The 20,652-nt window shown below is 40.7% G+C and overlaps 1 protein-coding gene across 4 annotated transcripts in view; it reads left to right on the top strand.

The window, feature by feature from the left end:
• Nucleotides 1-20,652, top strand: part of LOC134343917 (probable E3 ubiquitin-protein ligase HERC1) — a 295,654-nt gene that overhangs the window by 9,268 nt on the left and 265,734 nt on the right. For 2 of the 4 annotated variants that reach the window (XM_063042838.1, XM_063042837.1), the window contains exons 1-3: nt 5,568-5,758; nt 15,894-16,834; nt 18,113-18,208. In XM_063042838.1, the coding sequence (XP_062898908.1) occupies nt 5,737-5,758; nt 15,894-16,834; nt 18,113-18,208 (1,059 nt within the window). In that variant the 5' untranslated portion in view covers nt 5,568-5,736. Of the gene's footprint in view, nt 1-5,566; nt 5,759-15,893; nt 16,835-18,112; nt 18,209-20,652 lie in introns of those variants that run through there. The other 2 variants (XM_063042839.1, XM_063042841.1) reach the window with 2 other exon arrangements.

The following is a 20,652-nucleotide window of genomic DNA, read 5'->3' as shown; positions in this document are numbered from 1 at the left end:
CTCAGCCTTTGCAGAAAGTAGAGATGCTACTGGCCTTTCTTTGCTATGGAGTTGTATTTGAGTAATATTATAAATGTATTCAATAAAGCACTCTTTGTCATTTAAATAATCCATTACAGGTTATATGTAAAAGTAAGTGAATTGCATACAAAATGACACTATCAAATGATATGCACGTACGTCTCTTAAAGTAAACACGAAGTTAAACTTGCCTTCTTGACTCTCCACATTTTTCTTTGAAATTAGTTTTATGTTTTGGAGTTACAAAACTAACAATATTGTTTGTACTGGTAGGTTATTTTGGATTATGAGATCAATTTTTAACAGTTACCTGGACTATACCTTTTCCCACCCTGTTACTTGTAAAAAATGCCATCCCCTTCTCTCAATTCCTCCGTCTCCACTGCATCTGCTCTCAGGCTGAAGCTTTTCATTCTAGAACAAAAGAGATGTCCTCTTTCTTCAAAGAAAGGGGCTTCCGGTCCTCCACCATCAACACTGTCCTCAACCACATTGTTTCCATTTTGTGCACGTCTGCCCTCAGCCCATCCTCCCGCCTCCCATCCAGGAATAAGGTTCGTCTTGTCCTTGCCTACCACCCTACCAGCCTCCGTGTCCAGCACATAATTCTCGGTAATTTCCACTATTTCCACCATCTCTTACGGGATCCCACCACCAAGCACCTTTTCCCCTGTCTTTCACCACCCCCCCCCACACTTTCTGCTTTCTGCAGGGATCGTTCCCTATGCAACTCCCTTGTCCATTTGTCCCTCCCTACTGATCTCCCTCCTGGCACTTATCCTTGCAAGTGGAACAAGTGCTACACCTGCCCCTACACCTCCTCCCTCACTACTATTCAGGGCCTCAAGCAGTCCTTCCAGGTGAGGCAATACTTCCTTGTGAGCCCTTTGAGGTCATATATTGTGTCCAGTTCTCTTGGTGTGTCCTCTTGTATATTGGTGAGACCTAACGTAGATTGGGAGACCGCTTTGCCGAGCACCTATACTCCATCCATCAGAGATAGCAGGATCTCCCAGTGGCCACCCATTTTAATTCCACTTCCCATTCCCATTCCGACATGTCAGTCCATGGTCTCCTCTACTGTTGCAATGAGGACATGCTCAGGTTAGAGGAACAACACCGTGTATTCTATCTGGGTAGCCTCCAAACTGATGGCATGAGCATCGATTTCTTGAACTTAGAGTAATGCTCTCCCCCACTTCACCATTCCCCATTCCCTTTACCCTCACTCACCTTCTCTTTACCTGCCCATCAACTCCCCCTGGGGCTCCTCCCTCTTTCTTCCATGGCCTTCTGTCCTCTCCTATCAGACTTCCCCTTCTCCTTCACCAATCAACTTCCCTTCTCTTTACTTCATCCCTCACCCCTTCCAGGTTCACCTATCATCTTGTGTTTCTTTCTCCCATCCCCCACCTTCTTACTCTGACTCCTCAGCATTTTTTTTCCTGTCCCAATGAAGGGTCAGTCCAAAACATTGTCTATAGTCTTTTCCAAAGATGCTGCCTTGCCTGCTGAGATCCTCCAGCATTTTGTGCATCTTGTATGGATTCTTACCATTAAAGTCAGGGTACAGTATATTCAAAATATGGTACTATCTATTTGAATTGACAATAGACTGGACTGGTCAAAGAACACTGAGGCTGTCTACAAGAAGGGTCAGAGCCATCTCTATTTCCTGAGGAGACTGAGGTCCTTTAACATCTACCAGACGATGCTGAGGATGTTCTATGAGTCTGTGGTGGCCAGTGCTATCATGTTTGCTGTTGTGTGCTGGGGCAGCAGGCTGAGGGTAGCAGACACCAATAGAATCAACAAACTCATTCGTAAGGCCAGTGATGTTGTGGGGATGGAACCGGGCTGTCTCACAGTGGTGTCTGAAAAGGGGATGCTGTCTAAGTTACATGCCATCTTGGTCAATGTCTCCCATCCACTATATAATGTACTGGGTGGGCACAGGAGTACATTCAGCCAGAGACTCATTCCACTGAGATGCAGCACAGAGCGTCATAGGAAGTCATTCCTGTCTGTGGCCATCAAACTTTACAACTCCTCCCTTGGAGGGTCAGACACCCTGAGCCAATAGGCTGGTCCTGGACTTATTTCATAATTTACTGGTGTAATTTACATATTACTATTTAACTAATTATGGTTCTATTACTATTTATTATTGATGGTGCAACTGTAACGAAAAGCAATTTCCCCCGGGATCAATAAAGTATGACAATGACTATGACTATTCAGGAAATGTTTCCGTTCAGTGGTTTATAATAACCCACAATTTTTGTGAAGCTGTCCTGGTTGGTTATCTTCTTGACCATCTTCGCAAATCAGAATTAAGTTTAATATCACTGGCAAATGTTGTGAAATTTGTTAACTTTGCAGCAACAGTACAATGCAATACATAATTTAAAAAATTGAATTATAGTGTTTGTGTGTGTGTACACACACATATACAATAAGTATTGCAAATACAGAGGAAATAAGGAAATAGTGAGGTGGTGTTCATGGATTCAATGTCAATTCAGAAATCAGTTAGCCGAGCTGTAGAAGCTGCTCCTGAATTGCTGAGTGTGTGCCTTCAAGCTTCTGTACCTCTTTCCCGATGGTAGCGATGAGACCAAGGCATGACCTGGGTGATGGAGTCCTTAATGATGGATCCTGCCTTTCTGAGGCATCACTCCTTAAAGATGTCCTGGATGCAACAGAGGCTAATGCTGACTAATGTAGTCTTAAATGGGTATTCATCTCATTTTGTCTTTTTGTATAAAGTTACAATGTGCACAATAAATTTCCTTTCTTTAATGCAGCTTTGATTACTGCTAACACTCTTGTTTACTTTGAATGAAGTCAATAAATTACAAATTAAGTAAGAAGTCTTGTGATAGCTCTCACATTGTACACTAGCATATAAAATTCACTCCTCAAATAGTTTTTCTGATACTCTCTAGTTTCTGTTTCCGGTGGATGATTCTCTACATTTTATATGTTGTACAGAGCAACTTATTGTGGTCTGAGTAACTATATACAGTCACTTCGGCTGCAATTCAGGTCTTTTGGGGAAATTCACAGCTGTGTATCAAGCTATTGTAGATGTACATTTGTCCATTATAACATTTTGCAAAATTATAAATCATTTAAGTTATTGTGCATACACAAGAAACAGAGAAGATGCTTTTATACCTTCATGCAAGTACCATGCTCTGTTACATTAGCTGTGTCAAAACATTAACATGATACATTTCCTGATTTTTTTTATTATATATATTCCTTTATTTCACCTTCCATTATACTCTTGGTTGATATAGTCAATATCCCATCAACTAACTGGACATAATTGTAGTTATTTTGCTAATGATGTGGTCAGTTTGGGGTCTATTCTCTATTCTTAAAGATTGTTAAGTGTTGGTGTGGAATATTTAAGATTATACGGTACAGTGGATGAACCTGATCCCTGGTATCAGATTACTGAATTGCAATCAAAGATTTCAAAATATGACCTTGCAGCCATAAAAAGAAACTCAATGTGATATTCAGACATAATAGAGTAAACAATATTGGAAAGATGGATCCAGAATATTACATTTAACTAAGTAATGAAAAGAAAGGAAGGATGCATTCAAACCCCTAGATGCATGTCAGTCAATGGCCTCCTCTACTATGAGGATGAACCCCTATAGTTGATGTTGCCTTGATGAGGGGAAAATGGGGGTGGCCAGAAGGTACACAACACTTGTAGCTTTCCTGAAGTCTTCATTCCTCATCTGTATCTGTAGTCTGTAGCACTCAATATATGGAAGCTTTAAATTTCTTCCCCCTCCCATCCACTTTGCTATTTAAATAATACTTGAAGTTGCTCTATAATGGATGCATCCTGTCCTAACCATGAAATTACTCTGCAATTAAATGTATTGTTTACTGAGCACAAAAGGGAAGAGTGGTTAATTAAAAAACTGAAATGGGTGTTGGAGGGGAAGTGTTTCAGTAAATGCTCCAATAATGAATTCAAGGTATCTTGAATAATATTGATTTTAGTTTCTTAAGCTGTTAGTCTTTCTCAACCCTAAATTGTGGACGTAACACCAAAGCGCAAAAAAGTTTCCATGAAGAAATACTTCTGATCTGCTGTACTTTTAATATGGAAATGCTTATCAGTAGTTTTGGTTTCTAATCCTGACGGACTGACAATTTGCACCCAGCTACCAGGGAATTTAAATGAATTTTAATATGTAGCTTTATTATGGGTATTGACTGGAATTGGCAGTGAACGTTGTTATGTATTTGTGGATGTAACAGAGTTTAGTAGATTTCTGTTCAGACAATAGACAATTCAAAGCAATAAACTCAATAATACAAAGCCTTATATAAAGGGCACATGACTTGGAAATAAAAAATGAGAAAACTTCAGGAATTAAATAAAATATAATAACAGGTTTAATAGTAACAGCATTCAGTAATTAGTTAAAAAGAATGTGCGGACATAAACAAGGTTTATTAGAGACCGAGCAGTAGAAACAATGAACTGGAAAGTTGATATTCTTTTGAATCGTAAATGAGACTGCTTATTTCTTGATCAATTTTCTGGAGCTTGTAAAACACTTTCCCGTATTTTCCCCAACTTCCGTGTAAATTCTTTATCTCAGTTATTCTCAAAATTATGTCAATTTATGAGCGTGATGAGATACAAAGACAGAGGATGACGTTCGTCACTTGAGTCAGCCATTTGTTGTGACTGTAATCTAGAATTGTGTTGCAAAGATTTATTGAGTTGATTTTCACTTCAAATTTGATATAATTGGAATTTCAACAACTTTTTAATGTTGTGATATTCTTCAAAAATCCACAGTTTGTGTGATAAACACGGAGATGAGAGCTCTCATTATCTCCATATAAATGTAAATTATAATTAGCTTTGTGTAAATGGTGATATACTGATATCTTCATATAGGCCATGCTAAAATATTCATACTCAGCTCTAAGGTTTTAAGAATTAAAAAAAAACTGAAACTTTGTTTATCCATTACTAAGCAGTTGCTGACATGTAGCCAAAGTAGTTAAAGACCATCTATTATAATCTTAATCTGATCAGAACAGGTACTTGGTGAGAGTTCATACTTTATGTTCCTCATTCGCATAATGCATTGGAACACCAGCTGAAGACACCACAAAAAATGCCAGTTGAGTTGTAAAATGTAACAAGATTTAACCAAATTTTTGATCTGAGCAGAAATGTTGATGGTGTTTGGTTCCCAGAAAATATGACATTAAGGGAGATCTAGAAACAAGCAATAGTCCTCACTACTACAGATGTTGTTTGATTCAGAGAACACTGGAGAGGATCCAAAAATGTTTTGCTGTTACAAATGTTCCCCTACTCTAAAGATATAACATCTTTAGCCTATCTAAAGCTGGTGTTAACATGATATTGTAAAATTAATACCTGAAGGTTACATGGTTCTGTTAGTATTGACTATTAAGTTTTAGATCACATCTAAACCTGAGTCTGGCACACAATGTTCTTGGCATAATTACAAAGGATAATAGCAGAGGTCCAAGCAACACACACAAAATGCTGGAGGAATTCAGCAGGTCAGGCAGCATCAATGGAAAAGAGTACAGTCAATGCTTCAGTCTGAGACAGAAGAAGGGGAAGTCTGAGAGGGGAGGACAGAAGGCCATGGAAGAAAGAAATGGGGAAAGGAGCAACAGAGAGAAGCGATGGGCAGGCAAGGAGATAAAGGTGAGAGAGGGAAAAGGAAATGGGGAAAGGTGACGGTGGCGGGGAGGGGGGGTGCCATTACCGGAAGTTCAAGATATCAATGTTCATGCTATCATGTTGAAGGCTACACAGACAGAATATAGGGTGATGTTCCTCCAACCTGAATGTGGCCTCATTACGACAAGAGGAACCATATCCCTGTTAGGGTGGCGGGAGGATGGGGTGAAAGCGTTGGTAGTGAAGGAAGGCAAGCTTCTTACTTTGAAGGAGGAGGACATCTTTGTTCTGGAATGAAAATCCTCATTCTGAGAGCAGATGCAGCAGAGATGGAGGAATTGAGAAAAGGGGATGGCATTTTTACAAGTAACAGAGTGAGAAGACGTACAGTCCATGTAACTGTGAGGGTCAGTGGGTTATGATAGACATCAGTAAAGATGGAGATAGAGATCGAGAAAGGGAAGGGAGTTGACAGAAATGGACCAGGTAAATTTGAGGGCAGGGTAGAAGTTGGAGGCAAAGTGGATGAAGTTGACGAGTTCTGCATAGTTGCATGAAGCAGCACCATTGCAGTCGTCGATGTGCAGGTAAAGTGCAGGACTTCCACCAGTGTAGGCTTGGAACATAGACTGTTCCACATAGCTGACAAACAGGCAGTCATAGCTAGGATCCATGCGAGTGCCCATGGCTACATCTTTTTTTTCAAGGAAGTGGGAGGAGCCAAAGGTTTAAAGGTCAAATTTAATGTCAAAGAAATATATATAATATACATCCTGAAATGCTTTTTCTTCACCAACATCCACGAAAACAGAGAAGTGCCCCAAGGAATGAACGACAGTTAAACATGGGAACCCCAAAGTCCCCCCCCCCAGCTCCCCCCTCCCGCACATATGTGGCAGCAAGCAACAATCCCTCCTCCCCCCACCAGCAAAAAAACGGGTGTCGGTACCATCACCGAGCCCAAGCGTGTGCTAAGCAATAGCAAAGACACAGACCAAAGTTACCCCAAAAGCTTCGCATTTCGTCCGACAATCAACAAGCCAAAGGTTCTCTCTCTCCCTGGTAAGGGAGAGGGAGGTGTCCCCCATTTTCACAGTGAGCGGGAGACATAACAACAACCCGCTGGTTTACAATGTTAGAAGTCTGTTTCATCGCTTTTTTTTGAGCTCTGTGTCCGAAGATCACAAAGACATCGGGTCTATGGCCCACAGCAAAAGATTTTCCGGCCTCCTTGAAGACACATGAATCTCCGGCCCTGACACCGACCCTCGATCCGCCCGTCTCCAGAGCCCCAGGATCTTAGGCTTTTGAACACGATCGAGATTCTCAGGCCAGACCCTAGGCATGTCGAATTACGGCCAGTCGTAGAACGGGGAGAATGGGTCCCAGTCACACAAAGAACCGAAAACTGTGTGTAACTTCAGGTCAGGGTCTTCAAAAGAACTCTGAAAGGAAAAAATAAAGATATTGAAGGTAGAAGTAGAGCTGTTTCTGAAGATGCAAGCAAAGGAGTTGCCGTTAGGAGAAATTATTAAGAGTAAGGAAAAGTTCCACTGGATGGAGGAGAGTGGGGATGGAGGTGAACTGGTTGGGTCTGGAGTCCAGAAAGAAACGGAAAGTTTTGAGACCTTCCTGGTGGGGGATGAAGGTATATAGGTACTGGACATCCATAGTAAAAATAAGTTGATGGGAACCTGGGAAGTTGAAAAGATGCAGTGTGTGTGAAGTGTCACAGATGTAGGTAGGAAGGGACTGAACTAGGTTGGAATTGGAGAGAGGGGTGTTGAAGTCAAGACGGTCGATGTCCTGTCAGCATTTGGTAATGAAAGGGTTCAGAGCAGGCAGAAAACCAGGGCAGGGTGTCCAGGAAGAGGAGGGTTGAAGATGGGAGAAGGGGTGGAGAGGCCTTGCCAAAGAAATAGGCTCGGAGACGGAGGCGGCAGAAAACGAGCTCAGTGTCATGGTGGGTGCAGAACTCACTAAAGTGTGAGTGCAGGGGGACAAAAGTGAGGCCCTTACTGAGAACAGAATGTTTGGCCTCAGAGAGGAGAATGTCAGAGGGAATGTTGAAGACCCGGCATGAATGAGAGCTGGGATCGGAAGGGGGAAGGGGTTTGGTAGTGTCTGAGGGGAATGGAGGTTTGGAGTGTTCAGAGATGGTGTGGTGAGAGGAAGATGGAGTCTCCAAGGGCGCAAGAGCTGGTGGTGGGACTTGAGAGAGACAGGATTGCGGAGTGGCGGCAGGGGAAGGGCAGACAGTGGCAGCACATGAAGACCCGGCCTGGAGGTCAAAGCTGGAGTTGGAGTTGGAGGTTGCACAATCGGCCCTTTGGAGGTGTCTGAGGACGTTGGAACCCTCATTGATGGCGGTGGAGTCTCATTGATGGCGATTGAATCTGATCTGAATCGCTAGAGCTATTGATGTCGGTAACAGCGATTGCAGTCTGGAGAAGTCTGGGCCTGCCGGCGGTGGAAATGGCAGGTTCTGTGGTCTGCAGACAGGCAGTCTTCCGATCCTTGCATTTTATGTATGAAATGGTATATTGTCACTCAAACAGAGGATGTATTGTGGCATGATTTGACATTTGAAACTATGGAGGAGTGGTGCAAAGAATCAATGGTTTTAGAACAAGTTGATGTCATTCACTGACATTGACATAAAGTGATGCTAGGCTCAGGATTGTCAAAACAAAAAACAATAAAGTGGTGGTGGATGATATGGAGGGGCGAGGTAGTGGGTAGAGGTGTTGATCAGGCTTACTGCTTGGGGAAAGTAACCTTTTCTGAGTCTGGTGGTCCTGCTTTGGATGCTATGTGGCTTCCTCCTTGATGGGAGTGGGACAAGCAGTCCATGAGCAGAGTGAATGAGATCCTTTTTGATGTTACTGGCCTTTTCCAGCAGCTTTCTGTATATATGTTCTTGATGGTGGATAGACTGGTGCTGTTGATGCATTGGGCAGCTTTGACTATCCATTGTAGAGCCGTCGTGTCGTCCCGCTGTGCAGTTTCTGTACCCTGCGGTGATACAGCATGTTAGGTTGCTCTCTACTGTGCATCAGTAGAATGACATATCGATAGATATATCTAATCCAGCTCTCTTCAACCTCCTCAGAGGCATAAATGAGCTTTCCTGATTGTGTGGAATGTATTCTGGGAGGTTGTTCAAGGTGCGCACTGCCAGGAGTTTGAAACTGCTCACAGTTTCCACTGCTTTGCTGCTGATGTAAAGAGGGGTGTGAATGGTTCTAGTTCTTCTGAAGTGGATATTCATCTCCTTTGTCTCATTGACATTGAGGAAGAGATTATTTGTCTGCCACCAGGCCTTGAACTCTTCCACCTCCTCTCTGTAGGCCATCTTATTGTTGTTGATGATGAGACCCACGACTGTCGCGTCATTGACGAACTTGACAATGTGATTACTCAGGTGTTTGACTGTGGAGTCATGTGTGAGCAGTCTGTACAGCATTGGGCTCAGCACACAGCCCTGGTGGGAATCCGTGTTGAGGATAATGGGAAGGGAAGAGCAGTTTCTTCTTTATCATATTTTGGTGCCTGTTAGAAGTTAAGTTACTAACACTCTTTTATAATCCTTTCACATTTATTGTGTGCTTGCCAAAATGTCCTTATTTGCATTTTCACTGTAATGCAAGAAGTTTGTTCATTTCTTTAGAATATACAGAAACTGAAAGTATTCTGCTTTTTTGAGCTAATTGATTCAATTACCAAAAAATTATTGAATCTGATATACCATAGTTCAGAGTTTTAAGGTCACTTAGACAGCTGCTCCTCACTCAGAGCCAATCTGTTACCATATAAAGATCATTACTTGCAACTCAAAGTCTGTTGGTTATCATCTTTTATGTTGTAATAGATTGCTATTTTTATGGCTGTAATTCAATCAGTCCTGACAGCTGATACCAAATGATTTTCAACTAGTTGTACTTTAAACTGTAGAGGAGATACTAACGAAATGCATAAATATTCATAATGATTTGCCACAATCTTACTTGCCATATTTAACCCGTGTTAAGTTATTGGCTTGACTTCTTTCAGGGAAAGAAAGGAAATTTAATGTTTGACTCTCCTTATCGACCGCCAGTCAGGTCAACAGTGACAGAGATAGAATCTGTAAGCATGTTTGCATTTGTCTTGGGTTTAAAATACTGTGGCATTGGTTAGTAGGTAAGAGATAACTCCCATTCCCATTCCCTTCCAAACATATGGAGCAAAAATCATTCCATGGGAATAATGCAATAATAAAGAGAAATAGAATGTATTTTCTGGAAACTCTGGAACATCTCTTTAAATGTGTTCAGTCGATCTATAGGTTTATTTTTTGACTTAATTCCAAATTCTGTCTCAGCATATTGTTTAATATCATGTAGTTATTCAAATTCAAAACTCTAGTTTCAGGTAAGCATATTACGAGTAAACTAAATATGCATACTAATGACACTTGCCAATAGGATCCCTTACTGTGAAATTGCTAATTGACCTCGTCTCACTAACCTAATTTCTTACAGGTCCCATGATGTTCTCTCATTGTTTCTATGGTATAATGCTGTGGAAACTGTGTCAAAAGTGTTCTATATATTTGTCCTCCAATCTGTTTCAAATTTTAATTAGGTCTATATTTGATGATTCAATGATGGTATTACTTTAAATGTATTTTTGTTATTAATTGATTAATATTTACCCAACAATATAGTATCTTTAAGGACCTCCAATTCACTGTACAGATTTTTATTTAATCTCTGCCATGCTGTTTCCGCTTCATGATTTTCTAAGTCTTCCTTAATACTGGCTAAATTATCATCCAGTAGTTGGAGGACTAACCAACTTCCCACCCTCTTCCTCGATTCCTCCCTCTATATAACTTTTTGGTATTCAATGTCTTTTCGAAATGTCTGTTTATCATTAGTTACCCATTTATCATTAGTTCCCCTCAAAAACTAATCAGTAAACTCCATGACATGGTCTCAATACCCCCTTGTGCAATTGGATCCTTGATTTCCTCACTTGCATACCCCAGTCAGTTTGGATTTGCAAAAGCATCTCCTCCATAATCTCCATCAGCACAGGTCCATCACAGGGATGTGTACCACCCCCTGCTTTACTTACTTCACACCTACGACTGTTTGGCAAAGTACAGTTCCAACACCATATTCAAGTTCACTGATAAAACATCATTGCTGCGGGCTGTATGAAATGTGGTGATGAATCAGCATGTAGGAAGGAGATTGAAAATTTGGCTGAGTGGTGTAATAACAACAACTTCTCACTCAATGTCAGCAAATCCAAGGAAAAGATTGTTGACTTCCAGGGAGGGAACCCAGAGGTCCATGCGTCAGTACTCATCAGGCATGGAGAGCGTTGGTAACTTTAAATTCCTGGGTGTCACTATCTCAAGAGGACCTGTACGGACCCGTCATATAAATGTAATAGCAAAGAAAGCACGACAGCGCCTCTACTTCCTTGGGAGTCTGCGGAGAGTCAGCATGTCATCAAAAACCTCGACAAACTTCAATAGATGTGTGGTGGAAAATGTATTGACTGGCTGCATATGGCCTGATATGGGAACGCAATGCCTTTCAGCACAAAGTCCAACGAAAGTTAGTGGATTCGGCTGAGTACAGCACAGGTAAAGCTCTCCCAACCTTAGAGCACACCCACATGAAATGTTGTCATAGGAGAGCAGCATCCATCATCAAAGATCCTTGCCACCCAGGCCATGTTCCTAGGTTCCTTTCTCGTTGCTGCCATCAGGTAGAAGGTACAAGTGCGTCAGGACTCACACGATCAGGTTCAAGAACAGTTACTGCCCCTCAACCATCAGGCCCATGAACAAAAGAGAATAACTACACTCATTCTATTTCTGGTGTTCCCACAGCCGATGGCTTCACTTTAAGGACTCTTTATCTTGTTATTTATTGCTATTTATTTATATTTGCATTTGTACAGTTCGTTGTTCATTGATCCTGTTTACAGTTACCGTTCTATAGATTTGCTGGTATGCCCACAGGAAAAAGAATCTTAGGGTTTTATTTGGAGGCATGTATGTATCCTGATAATAAATTTTACTTTGAGCTTATTAATTCATCCATCTTGTTAGAAAATGTCTCGATTTCAGATCAAAATTTGTTTTTAAACTTTCACCTAGCTTGACATAATTAACTGATGTAATATTATTAAATTCATATTCCCTTTCCGCTAACCCCTGCATTTTTAAATACTTACTATAGTACACTCATGGAGATTTCTTTTTCTTATCTGTATATTAATGAACTTGCCAGCTGAACCCTAGGTCCCACATTCTACTTAAGTTTAATAGCTCACCCACAGCATCACTTGATTTGCCAGAACACTGATTCCAGACATTTAAATTGTTTGTCTCAACTGAGCAACTCCTTCTGTTCCCTATACTGATGTTATGTCAGTGAATTAAGGCCCTTGGCACCATCTGCTGCATTTTGAGTCTTGCATTCAATTCTCTGATCGTGTTGACCTTCCTCAATTTCAAATGAGATTGAGAATTATCAATCTCAGGTTAATAATCCTGAGAACATTGCTGATAAGATGCTTTTATTCTTGACTCCAGCTCTGACTCCAAGACTTTTATTCTTCACTCCAGCAAGAATACCTACTTCTCATTTCTACCTGTGCTACTGGTCGCTACTTGAACAATTGCAATTAGATCTTCCCTTTCCAATACCACGTTCTTCTCTATGTGTATGGATATTAATCTTTGTTGTTATTTATATAACAAAATAATAGTTCGGTTTTCTTTTCCAATACTTCTTTTAAAAGCACTGCCTAACATTAAAAGCAAGAAAGGAAAACTAGTAGTGCTTACAAACTAATAACTTATGTGTGGCATCATGCTTCAATTACTTTGCAGTCTGGGATGTATTTCACTGCTGCTTTCATTTTGCAATTACCACTTATTTTATGAATCTGCTGCTCTTCCTTTCAGATTGTTTTATGTCCTCAACCTCTTTGCTTTTGCTGCATTGTATCTGTTCTTTTTTCTTTGTTGCCTTTTTATCACCATAACCTCCCTACACTTTCAATTCCCGTTCTTGTACTTTTTTTTATAGGCATCTGTTAGTCTCATGAGACCATGGATTTGTGCCTTGGAAGGTTTCCAGGGCGCAGGCCTGAACAAGGTTTTATGGAAGACCAGCAGTTGCCCATGCTGCAAGCCTCCCCTCTCCACGCCACCGATGTTGTCCAAGGGAAGGGCATTAGGACCCATACAACTTGGCACCGGTTTTGTTGCAGAGCAATGTGTGGTTAAATGCCTTGCTCGAGGACACACACGCTGCCTCAGCCAAGGCTCGAACTAATGACCTTCAAGTCACTAGACGAACGTCTTAACCACTTGGCCACGCGCCAACACTTAAAATCTTGTACTTAAAATCCACATAATCATGTCACTTCCTGTCATTTTTTTGCCATTTAATATTCCCTCTGCCCTCACTCTTTGCTCCTAATTGCAAACCCAGCTTACCCTCAACATTCTCATCCTTTTAGTATTTGTTCTCTTTCTCTTGATACTTGATATTTCTGCTTGGCTGTTGCTGTTTATATCCTTGGTACAATTGCTCATCTGGGCTCTCTTCATTTTTTGTTTCGTTCATGCTGAACTCAATAATGCAGTATATTCTTGTTTTAGTTACATATTATCTTCTCTCTCATGCTATGTTTTATTTTCTCTTCCATTCTCAGTTATCCTTATTATTCTTCATCTGTTTTCCATTCACATGGTTTATGGTTACTATTTCAATGATTTTTATTTCAGTGCAACAATGGGTCAGTTTTTGTCTTTTGTTACGCACTTCGTCCATTCCTATTTAGCTTTATAGGCATCCGTTAGTTTCATGAGACCATGGATTTGCGCCTTGGAAGGTTTCCAGGGCGCAGGCCTGGGCAAGGTTGTATGGAAGACCAGCAGTTGCCCATGCTGCTAGTCTCCCCTCTCCATGCCACCGATGCTGTCCAAGGGGAGGGCATTAGGACCCATACAGCTTGGCACTGGTGTCATCGCGGAGCAATGTGTGGTTAAGTGCCTTGCTCAAGGACACACACGCTGCCTCAGCCAAGGCTTGAACTAGCGACCTTCAAATCACTAGACGAATGCCTTAACCACTTGGCCATGCGCCAGCACCCTATTTAGCTACACTTAGGTATTTTGCTGTTAGTTTTGTATCACTTATACGTTCCAGTATTTATTTTGAATCTCGAACTATGTCATCAACCAAATGTTAATAGAGAATTTGAGATAAGTAGTACAAATTTAGTTAGGGGAAGCTAGGTTTGGATTTGAAAGAGTATAAAGGTATTTGAACACAATGGCCTATGCTCTAAATTTAATAGTTTAAAATGAAGTTAAAATGTGTGTTACTTGTTCCCCATAAATTTTCTTATTTATAATTAGCTGCTATTGTACAAACATTTGTACAATATAGTAAATAAAGCAGTGAAGTTTTTTAAAATGCAGATACTGGCAATCTCAATGAAAATAAATTTTGAAAATGCTTAGAGGATCGGCAGCATCTGTAGAAAGTCAAAATTAAAGCAATTTTTAAATTAAAATATGCACATGTTACCATATACTACCTTGAGATATATTTACTTGCAGGTATTTACAGGAAAGTAAAGATATACAATATAATTTATGAAAAAACTGCATAAACAGAGACTAGTAAACAACTTTTTTTATTTCAAAATATACTTTATTCAAAAATAAATATATACAATAAACCATTCAACATTTTTTCATCCTTTACATACGTTTCCATTATAGTCAGTACATATCCATACTTATGGTCACCTACATGGCATTCCAGTTGTTCACCTTACCACATCATTGTTGAGGGGTATACTCCTCGCCACCCGACCCCTCCCACTCCCATGGGTGGAGAAACCTATACCGTGGTCCTTCTCCACCGGGCCCTTGCGGTGGCTGCACCGAGTTTCAGTGCGTCCCTCAGCACGTACTCCTGCAGCCGAGAATGTGCCAGTTGGCAGCATTCTCCCACGGACATCTCCATGTGCTGGTAGATCATCAAGTTTCGGGCCAACCAAAGAGCGTCTTTCACCGAGTTGATGATCTGCCAGCAGCACCGGATGTTAGTCTCCGTGTGCGTCCCTGGGAACAGCCCGTAGATCAGAGAGTCCTCTGTTACGCAGCTGCTGGGGATGAAACGTGACACTAGCCCGTCCATCCTCCTCCACACCCTCTTTGCGAACTGACAGTGTGCGAAGAGGTGGGTCACAGTCTCCTCCTCACTGCAGTCCTCCCGTGGGCAGTGGGGTGCGGAGACGACGTTCTGGACGTACAGGAGGGCTCTGACTGGAAGGGCCTTTCTCACCGCCAGTCAGGCGAGGTCTTGGTGCCTGTTGGTGAGATCTGGCGATGAGGCATTTTGCCAGATGAACTGGACGGTCTGCTCAGGGAACCACCCCACTGTGTCCATCACGTCCTTCTCCTGCAGTGCCTGCAGGACATTACGTGCCGACCACTGCCTGATGGCCCTGTGGTCAAAGGCGTTCTCCTGGAAGAACTTTGCTACGTAGGACAGGTATGCCGGCAACAACCAGCTGACTGGGGCGTTGCGCGGGAGTGGGGCCAGACCCATCCTTCGTAGCCAGGGTGACAGGTAGAACCTGGGCGCATAGTGGTACTTGGTGCCCACATACCTGGGTTCTACACACAACCTGATGCGGCCACATACGAAGCTGGCCATCAGGGTGAGGACAACATTGGGGACATTCTTGCCCCCGTTGTCCAGGGACTTGTGCATGACGGTCCGTCTCACCCGCTCCATGACTAATAAACAACTAATGTGCAAAAGAAGACAAATGTGTAAATTAAAAAAAAATACTGAAAACATGAGATATAGAGATCTTGAAAGTGAGCCTGTACATTATGGAATCAGTTCAGAGTTGTGGTGAGTGAATTTATCCACACCGGTTCAGGAGCCTGATGGTAGTAGGATAATACCTGTTCCTAAACCTGGTAATGTGGTTAAAGAGAAACGGAGATAACGTTTCAGGTCAGAGACTCTTGGTCAATATACCCACTCTTTAGGTATTGTACAGCAAATGAGAGAGGAGCTTACAAAAATATGACTCATTTCTTCCTTTCTTTTTTCAGATCAACAATATAAAATGGTTACATGTCCCACAAATGTAATACTAAAGTGGCTTGAACACCTGAATAGTTCCTGGGCCTTAGAAGACACTGAGTCTACAGCTACAAGAGAAGGTGCCTCTGCATTATATGAAAAGCTCCTCCAGAACAGAGAAGTGGTAGGGATATCTCACCAGGTGCAAAATCTCATCGGTCCAAAATTGCCAGATTTTGAACATGAATCTTCAGCTGTGGAAGAACGTGAACGTTATCTCTCTGCACTCCTTAACAGCCAACAAAATTTGGCCAGGACTGTCTTTGGGAATTCACCTTTTGCTGTTGCCTTACATATGCGTTTGGTGTCCCTTCAGAGGATATTCCATGCACTTTCTAACAAGTACCACGATCGATTCAGACCAGAGTGTAAAGTACAAAAGCAGAGTTCTGACAGCAGGTTAGATCTAGATGACGCGCTGGCCCGGAATAAGGGAATAAAATCAGGTGCTGATGTTCTTATAGAAATGGGAGTGAAGACTGGTCTAAGTCTGCTCTTTGCACTAATTCAACAAAATTGGCGACAGTCAAGGATAGACCCAAGCCTGAGCTTGTGCAATGATGTCTTGTGCACAGCCTGCACAATTATCAATTCTCTACCTCCACTTTCTCTAGCAAATGAAAACAAGATCCCACAAGTTGGTTTGGACTGCCTTGCACAAGTTTCAACTTTTCTGAAGAAAATGACTATGCCTAACTCTGGGGCTGATAAAGAAGGACGACGATTAGCTTCAGAACTATTACTGGGTCTTGCGGTACAGCGTGGCTCCTTGAAGTTCTTACTTGAATGGATTGAAGTGGCATTGGCAGCTTCTGCAGCTGCTACAAAAGCACCTTTTGAACCAGAGAAAGAAGTAATGATTGGATATGATTGTGTTTTAAAATCATTGGAGCAACTAAGAAATTCTTCGGTGAGAATGATTTTTCAGAGCTACAATTGCTATTTATTTTTAAATGTGAACAACTATTCATTAATTTTTCAGTCTAGTCATTAATGCAGTACCTCGTGATTCGTAAAACTTATTGCTTTCACATGATTGGTGTGAAATAAAAACCTTCAAACATTGTAAGTTATGCCTGAGAGGGGGAAAATTATTGACAGGTAAAATAGTTCAATGGGATACCAAAGAAGTTTCAGTAATGGTATTCATAAAACTAATTTGTCATTAAGTCATTAATATCCTTTAGGGAAGGATGTATGCCACCTCTAACTAGACTTAATCTGACTCCAGACCCAATGAAGTTCACTCTTAATTGCCCCTGACTTGAGGAATTGAAAAACCTACATAAATAGTGTAAAATTAAAATTACTATCAATCTTTTCCTTTACAGCTTAAGTCTGTCACATTCAAAGTTGAACATTTAAAGAATATCGACTTGTCTGATGATTCAAATTAAGTAACTCATATAATTTAGCAGCTTTTATATAACTTTATTCATGTTGATGCAATTCAAATTCAGGATCTTAAGTACAGAACTGCAAAAAGCCTGAAACAGATTCATTTTTCACCTGTTGAATATGCTTCAACATTCATTAATATTATTATCTTCCAGCTCAGTACCATTTTCCAGCACTATCCCTATTGCCTTTAATTCCAACAATATTCAGAATATTGCGATGTGGCTAAGCCTCCACATCGCACCCTAAATGAGAATTCCACAGTGCACCACCATCTGAGTGAAGTAATTTCTCTCTGTTTCAGTCCTTAAACAAACGAAACCTACCCCATTTCAGAACTTGTGAGCCCTGTCATGAATTCCTCGGTCATTGTCCTGAAAAGCGCTTTCAGAATTTTGGGTGAGGTCTTCTCTCATTCTTCTGAACAGTACTTAGCCCTTTCTCATCATTAAAAGAGTTTATCCAGTTATGTTGTGCACACTACCCTCTTTCCAATAGTACTAAACTTCAAAGTTACTGGATTAACCAGAATATTCTGGAAGGGAGATGAAAGTCTCTTTATAAATAAAGGATGATTATTAACCACATTTTCTACAAAGACGGTACATATTTTCTCTGTGGTGAATTGAAATAACTATATTTTTACATATATTGGCCATGGGTTTTTGTTCAATTGCAGGAAAACCCATCTGTAATTAAAAAATCATATGCCAATCTGAATATTCAGCCAAACCGTACAGTCATAAGTACAGCTCATTTTTCTGATTTTTTTTTCTGTTTGAACTTTTAGAATACAAGTACAGATAATTCACAAAGTCAAGACCTCAAGAAAACTCCAGATGGATTGTGTTTACTATCTCAGGCTGCAGTTTGTCTTTTTGAAGAGGTTTGGGATTGTTTATCCATTTTGTAATCTGACAGAATTGCCTTAAAGTATAAGTAAATTGTTTCAACCTTTTGTTTAAAAGAGTTATTAATATGATATTTATTATGGTGTACATGTTCTGATTTTATTGACTTTTGCATGCTCGTAGATGAATACTTAATGGATTGGGTCCTTCCATGGCTGCCCATTACTGTTTATCACTTGCAGTGAATAATTTGAGATGAGAATCTTGCTATGAAGAAATTGTGAGAAACACCAAGCTGTGCCATCATATTTGTTGAAATATTAGGAAACCTCCCATCTACCTGCTAACAGACAGTTATCAGAAATAACGAGGAATTGTGTAATTGTATAAGGTGTTGCACTGCAAACTAAGAAGATTGTTCAACTCAGCTCTCATCTTGAAGGACGAAGGGTTATTTTTGTCTTCGAGGTGCCCAATTGACCCATTCTTTGTTTTGTTCCACCCCTGATGTATTTGCTTTTCTGAAAATAACTTGCAATTGATATATTTTTCTCTTTATAGTTCACATTCCCAGTTGCCTACATATCTGTAGCATCAATTAATTTCGAAGTGTTCGGTAACTTTTTAAAAAATACTCATTTAATAATTAACAAACAGTCCTTACAAAAAAAATTTGCAAGCTCTCAGACTGTTCACATTTTAATTCCATAAATTCTTGTAAGTTCCATTTGCTACCTAACCTGTACCAGTATGAAATCAATCTAAAATAATATTAACCCATATACTCCCCTACTTCCTGTGCCATTGCAGTCAATGCAATAACGTGCAACACTTGTTGTCAGCTTTGACGTATTGTAGGGTGCCCTTTAAGACTGACATCCTGATATTAATTGACACAGTAAATGGAAGGTACGTGCACTAATTCTGCTGCTTTATTGATACAAAATTTGCTGTTTCTCGTAAATGGAAACATGGAAATTGAGATCCATACTCTCTTCTCTGCTGCACCATTGTGAATGGGCGTGCGCTGAATTAGTCTGCCAATTCTGAATCAAAACTTAATTTTAGACAATTTCATCCATAAAAGCTGTTTTTAATAGAGCAGATTAAACCTTGGGCATTATAGGTAAGTGATATTTAGCACTAAGAAATCCTATTGTTTCTGCCTATAGGTATAAAATACTGCAATGTTACTTTTGAAATTGTATGTTGTGGCATTTTAATAAATGCAAAAGATTCTGCAGATGCTAGGAATCCAGAGCAGCACACACAAAACACTGAAGAAGCTCAGCTGATCATGAAGCATCTACGGAAGGGCCAAAACCTGATGAAGGTTCTCAGCCTGAAACTTTAACCCTTTATTCCTTTCCACAGGTGCTGCCTGACCCACTGAGTCCCACCGGCATTTTGTGTGTGTTGACACAGCTGTGTTATTAGATTTTGTAACTAAATGCTGTATTTGGATAATTAGTTCTTCAGTGGTTTTTCAGGATCAATTGCAGTATTTGGGTAAAAACAGAGACAGACTGGGAACGATTGAATCCAGATAGAGGGATTTTGGTTGATAGAAGTGAAAATGTGCATGGGACCTACAGAAGTCAGTGTTAAGTTAGATTTTTAAAAACTAGTTTAAGGATCTAAAACAGTGAGAAATAGTAAAATGTTATTTGGATAGTATGCATTTGTGTTCTGCAAGGGTCTGATAGGGTCACTGCTTTCCATATCTCAGAATTAGAATCAGATTTATTATTATTACATATGACATTTTTTCTGGCAGCAATACCTAAAATTATTATAAATTTTAAAATAAATAATTCACTAAAAGAAAGGAATAATGAGGTAGTGTTAATGGACCTTTCAGAAATCAAATGGAAGAGAAGATGTCACTGAGTGTGAGCCCTCAGTCTCCTTTTCCTCCCGTCTGATGGTTGTAAAAAGAAAAGGGCATATTATGAATGATGAGGGTCCTTGGTGATTGATGCACTTTCTTGAGACACTGCTGCTTGAAGATGTGGTGCTGGGTAGTAGGGAGGGGGGTGGGGTTGTGCCTTTGAAGGAAATGGCTGAGATTACTACCCTTCGCAGCCTCTAGTGATGCAACCAGTCAGAATGCTCTCCAAAATTACCAAGCATTTTTAGTGACGTGTCAAATCTCAACAAACTCCGAATGAAATAGAGCTTCTGGTGTCCCTTCTTCACCATAACATCAACGTTTTAGATCCCAGACAGATCCTCCAAGGTGTTGGCACCAGCTGCTCGCCCTTTCCACTGCTGACCTCTAATGCAGATTGGCATGCGTTCTCCCACATTTCCCTTTCTGAAGTCCATAATCAATTTCTTGATTGTGCTGAGGCAGAGTGCGAGGTGGTTGTTGTAACACCGCTCAACCAGCTCATCTGTCTCATTCCTGTGTGCCTATTCATCACCATCTGCAATTATGCCAACAGAAGTGATGTCCTCTGCAAATTTATAGTGGCTT

This window comes from Mobula hypostoma, chromosome 3 (genome assembly GCF_963921235.1).
Source record: "Mobula hypostoma chromosome 3, sMobHyp1.1, whole genome shotgun sequence".
Taxonomy (NCBI): domain Eukaryota; kingdom Metazoa; phylum Chordata; class Chondrichthyes; order Myliobatiformes; family Myliobatidae; genus Mobula; species Mobula hypostoma.
The sequence above is the reverse complement of the archived record's forward strand: the minus strand, read 5'-3'. Positions and strand labels throughout refer to the sequence as shown.